At 35.1% G+C, this 6,045-nt stretch overlaps 1 protein-coding gene across 7 annotated transcripts in view; it reads left to right on the forward strand.

Annotated features, from left to right (window-relative positions):
• The window catches only part of ATE1 (arginyltransferase 1), a 182,316-nt gene extending 177,322 nt beyond the window's left edge, over positions 1–4,994 (forward strand). For all 7 annotated transcript variants that reach the window (XM_048856322.2, XM_048856321.2, XM_075131044.1 and 4 more), the window contains one exon: positions 1,564–4,994. In XM_048856322.2, the coding sequence (XP_048712279.2) occupies positions 1,564–1,742 (179 nt within the window). In that variant the 3' untranslated portion in view covers positions 1,743–4,994. The remainder of the gene's footprint in view (positions 1–1,563) is intronic.
• Positions 4,995–6,045: the final 1,051 nt, after the last annotated feature.

Raw genomic sequence — 6,045 nt, forward strand, 5'->3', positions numbered from 1 at the left:
GGCTCTGTTTTTTCCTCTTTTTAATTAAAACTGTTTACCCATAAAGTAACTATTAGAATTATTAGGATTTCCACATTGGTGGTTTGATTGAATCAGCAGAAGACATCATCCCAGTTGTTTATAATTCATAATGCAAAGGGAAATGGTGTAGAATGGACTCCAGCAAGATTCATTTGAGGAGTCTTAAATCTATGGGAAATGGATTGTTTTTACGTTGGGGTGGCAGCTTTAATTGTAAAGAAGCACAATTTTTAGACACAAGTAAATTTGAAATGTTAGAAATTTTAAAATATATACATGGATCATGAAATGGCTTTATACCTCCCCATAAGAACTTTGTAGCCAAAGCATCTTCTGAGCCCACAAAAATATGTGGTACTCTTCGCATAGCTTATGTCCTATTTACTGGCATTGTAATGAATGTCTTTTTGCTCTGTTTTCACTTAGCATTCTAATAGTTTTACTTTCCAAAAGGAGCTTTTAAACTGATTTTTATATTAATGGCCATGTAAACCTAGTGTTCAACAAAGTCAGTGTTTTCTTTAAACAACACTTTGTAAAAATCTTATTAATGTAGCATGCAGCTGCTTCAGGCAGTATGGCTAGTTGTTCTCTTACTTAAGTAAAAACTTTGTTTCCCAGTTACTCTAGAACCATTTTGCCTGGGATGTAAACACCTACACAAATGAGAATTCAGCAATAGCAGCAACAACTGGATGCAAACAAATGAAGTTTTAACTTATTCAGCACAATACTCTTGCATGGTGCTTGTTAGAATAAATCAGAGTGGTATTGTACATTAGGTTAATAAAATGCAACTATGGATGAGGCTTGCTGCCTGTCTGGGTCCTGAAAGCCTAGGGAAATTGGTCAGGCCAATGCTGTCAACCCTGTTGTTGGGTCTGCAGGACTATGGTATCAGACTGGGAAGGGTTAAGTAATACACGACACATGCTGGACCTCATTTCACTACTGGACCCAGCAGATGGGTATTCATGGAAGAGTGCAAGAGAGACTAGGAGTTGGTTGGGAATAAAGCTGTACTCAGTTTGGGAAGAAATTTTGTCATTTATACCCCAGAAAGGATTATGTGGGCACCTTTCTCTGCCAGCGAACCAGGGATCCCATGCTATAGCAATAACATTTGGAAACAGTGTAGTTGTCAAAAACAACACTGCTTTATGGCAACTGTAGGAAGTCCATTTTGGTCAATGATATTGGAAAATAGTTTCAAATACAGTATTGCTTCTGGCATGGATCTCCACTGAACACAAATTTCAATATAGCTTTTTATGTGTGTTAGAAACAGCATACCTAACCGCTTCAGGTGGGTAGATGCGTGATTTATTTTCACTCATCATGGATACATGTTTTCAACTTATGATTTACATTACTCCACAACCCATGCATATAGATCAGCTCGAAACAAAGTTATCTTATTCTTTAGTACTAAAGAGAGCACATAGGTACATTACCTTTTCTTAATCAAAGAAAATAAGGTGAGGAAATGCATACTAACAAGGACAATATGTTTATTAATTTGAGTTTTATTTCTTTTTGCAGTTGATGAAGGTTGTATTAAAGAACTGGGCCGAGTTCGGGTTCTTCACAAGAGAACTGTAATGCCTTACAGTGTGTATAAGAAAAGACGGAAGGGGCCAAGTGATGAAACCAGCGTTCAGCAGTATGCAAGTTTGGTGGGACAGACATGTTCAGAAAGGATGTTGTTGTTTAGAAGTTGAAGAGTTATTAAATGGCACTTCTACGCCACTGTATTTTATTGCACTGTTGTTGAATGATACATAATACAGTTCTGTATGCTTACTAAAATAGAGCAGTATGAAATATAGGTATCTGCAGTAGGCTATTGTGAATACATGGTAGTATACTTACAAGCAAAATCTATTAACACTTCAAATGATTTTCAGCAAGGCTTCAGCAATATGTAGAGTGTCTTAGTTAAACTTGCTTGCATGAATTTTTTAAAATTAGGTACTTTTGGCCTTTCTTTGCATTCTGAATACCTTAAAGTACCCAAGTGAACTGAATAACAATTTTGTTTTCTGTAGAGGCAAAGGTTAACCATAACTCTTCCCCAGATGAACGATACATCTATTAGAAAATCTCTCATATGGCTCCCTAGAAATCTGTGATAAAAATTGTGGAAGTTGTAATGAAATGTGTATAACTCTTAGGTTTGTACATGAACTATTGCAAGAGACTTGAAGTGTGCAATTACTTAATATAGAATGCTGCACTATTATATCATACAATTTATTACCATGTAATGTAAATATATAGAGGGGGCTCATAATTTCATAGGAACCATTTTGTTATTTTTAAATAATGTGTATTACAGTGACGGAGATCACACTGAACTTGGAAATTAGGTTCATTTCTCCATGAAAAGGGCAACAAAGTTTTGAAAAGCTTTCTTCCCCTTTAGAAATAAAACTGAGAGAAGTTTCGTTATAAAATTACCAAAGAGATACAGCTAAGTGGTACAGTGGGTAAATATGCTAGCCTTATACTTTTGCTGAAAACAGTTCATATCCAAATGTGGATCACATGTGTAAATGAGCTTGGTAGTTAGCTCATACTCATGTGTACATATTACAAAACCATGCTCAAAAAACACCCAGGCCTTGACGTGAGGTACCACTGCTATTCCGCACTGAGGTTCATTTGAAGAATTGTGTGGGGAAGCTTGCACAGCACTTGCCTGTTCTGTACGCCTTATAGGTAGCAGTGTTAGCATCCCTGGCTTTCATTTACACTGCAGCCACTCATCGGATGACACATTTAATTTTTTTTGAATAAATATTTGTACTAGTTAGAAATTCAAGAGGTTCTGTTGCTTTGTTATAAGCACTATATTATTTCATATTTGAATATTATGTGTGCTCTTTTGCATCTTTGTGTCAGTATCTGCTGATAGAAGCCAGTTCTTATATAGTTCATCAATAGATTGCAATATCATAAAACTCCACACATTTGAAGTTTTGTTACTGTTTTTGCTAAAAAGAATCAGTACTTAAACTGAATCAGTTTGAAGTTACATATTAGCCTTTCAAGAAAGTGATTCCTTTGTTGGGAAAAAAAAAATCTTTAGGTGCTTACATTCTAATGTGCATTACCTGTGGAATTAAAAACCATCTTCAATCCTTTAGGAACCTTTTTTAATTTTAAATAGTAGCCATATACAAACATTGGCACTATGATAATTAATTGGAATAACTAATTGAGGTCCAAGCAATGCAATTCAAGCAGACATTTTTCTTCCCTTCTACTCCCCAATTTATGATCATCATAGTATTGGTTTCAAATACAAGTCTAAGAACATTTTTGAGAACTCTTTCGTATTTTACTCGACATGGTTATTGCATTGGTCTAGTCAAAGTCAAGTGGCAATAAAGAAATGATATGGGTGTTAGCATCACATCTAAAGTATGATGGTCAACCAGTTAGAATTCAGAGGTAGTTTCCATATGCTGTAATTCACATAGTTTATCCATGATTCAACTGATGGTATTTTCACAGAAGAAATACCTACAGTCTTGTTTTTCAATGTGGCCTACACAGTTGATTTCTTTCTAAAGAGGAAATACTCTTCCTAAACTGTGTTAATGCTTCTTTGAATGATGCACAGTGACACCACAAATTACAATATAACCTTTATAACACTTTCTACCTACAAACTATATTGAAATGTAGTAATATCCAAAAATAACTTGTAATGTAATCTACATTTATACAAATTGATCAGAAAGGCAGGAGCTCCCAGTGGTTTTGGTATTAAAATGCAATACTATGGATGGTAGGCTTCAGACTTACCGGGTTTATTTTGGTTCGTGGACACTTACGCATTTCATACTGAGCCACTTAATTGTCTGAGGTTATTCTTTTGAAGAGCAGAGCTCTTGCTGTGCACTCAATTAATGGAGGCACAGAAGGGTACAGAGATGATGCTTAAACTTAGGATAGGCTTTTCAGACGCACTCAGTGTTGGCCTAGCTCTACTCCCTTTGAATTCATTAGTTAAAACTTGCATTGATTTCAAAGAGAGCAGAGCTAGGGTAATTGAGTGCTTTTGGAAATCCCAGCCTTAATGCCTCATAGAGATGTATTAGTTTGTTGTTTTTATTAAAGAATGTTACAATTCTTGGGAAGATGCTTTGACCAGATATACAATTAAAGAAAAATGGGATATTTAAACAATTGAAATTTGAGGACCGTCAGGTTTGATGTTGCCCTATTTAGTTTGACAAGAGAATGTACTTGTCCATTTCCTAGATGAACATTGAATAGGTGTTGCCACACTCTCTGAATTTCATTTCAATTGCAATGCTACAGCTATGTGGACTTTCTGTTAAACTTGACCACTTAGTTCATCCAATCTAAAAGGCTGAGATCTGACTTGTTTTTTCTTTTCTGTTATTTCAAAGGAGATTATTAATACAGTATTTGTCAGCACTGCTCACTCTACTCTTGTTTTGGAAATGGTACAAAATACCTAAGGTGAAATCCTGGCCCCATTGAAGTCAATGGGAGTTTTGTGGTGGACTTCAATGGAGCTGGGATTTCACAGCTAGTCATTTTGAATTTAGTATAATGTCATGTCATTGAGAACTACTGTAATTAGAAGTTGTGAGTTTAGGAAAAAATATTTTATACATTACTTTTTTTCCAGTGTCAGTAAAAGCTGGAAAGTATAACTCCCCTAACGCTAGGTTGACTTTATTAAAATCGGTGTGGTTTCTAAATGAACAGAAAAAAAGTCAAGAAAATGCAAAATGATGTCAAATACTAATAGAATATTTAATTTTAATTAAAATTAGCTGGGAAGCATATTAATTTCCAACATAAACAGACTTCAGCAAATGTAAAGGAAAGACTTGCCTGCATGTTGAGTTTATTGTATTTGTAAGTGCTTTTCAGCCAGTCTGCTTGACATTTTAATACAAAAAATAAAGTGATTTCCTGTTTGCTGTGAATGCTTATAAATAATTAGTAGCTATATGATTGTGGTCTTCAGTGTTTCTGTTTCTGAACAACCAAGACAATTGTTTCCTAATGTGTATAGCAAGGACACAGAAGTCAAAGGACAACATTGATTAGGTGGCACACGTGTCAACTCAAATGCAGCCTTTCTTTGAAACTATTCATTTTTGTCCTAACTAGTAAAATTAAAACAGCTGCTCACCTAATACCTTGATACAACCATTTCCCTATTCTACTGTGAACAGAATAAAATCTAGAGGTATTACTTTTCAAATATAGGAAAGTGGCACAACTAGTCACTTTAATTAGTCTTTACTATTTCCAAAAGGAAGTTTTAAAAATGAATTACCTGGCCCAGGCAACCAAATGTTCTGTAGTTTACAAACATAGGAATAATACCAGAAACACTGCAGTATGTAACAATATGTATCTGTTATCAGACCCTGAAAAGAGCACCGCACAACTGAGAACTATGTATTGCTCTGTATGTGTTTCTAGTTGCATATAGAAAAGGAGTACTTGTGGCACCTTAGAGACTAACCAATTTATTTGAGCATAAGCTTTCGTGAGGTACAGCTCACTTCATCGGATGCATACTGTGGCATCCAATGAAGTGAGCTGTAGCTCACGAAAGCTTATGCTCAAATAAATTGGTTAGTCTCTAAGGTGCCACAAGTCCTCCTTTTCTTTTTGCGAATACAGACTAACACGGCTGTTACTCTGATAGTTGCATATAGGTACTTTCTGAGAGCTCAAGTATATAGCTCATTTTACTTTGCTTTGATGGCGATTTGTACAATCAGATCTTCACTCCAAACTATACAACATGGTCAAGGCTCAAATATGAGATCTCCTATGCAATCCTTAATACATTAATACACATTAATAACATAAATACACATGGGGTGAGAAGATGTTAATCATCTGAAAAATATCACTTTGCCTGAAACTTTGAATTCCAGGTTTCAACCCAAAACCTGATATTTTTGCTGTGTTTATCAAATCTGAGATAAATCTGGTAAATTATTTTAAAATTATATGTAA

This window comes from Caretta caretta, chromosome 7, assembly GCF_965140235.1.
Source record: "Caretta caretta isolate rCarCar2 chromosome 7, rCarCar1.hap1, whole genome shotgun sequence".
Taxonomy (NCBI): domain Eukaryota; kingdom Metazoa; phylum Chordata; order Testudines; family Cheloniidae; genus Caretta; species Caretta caretta.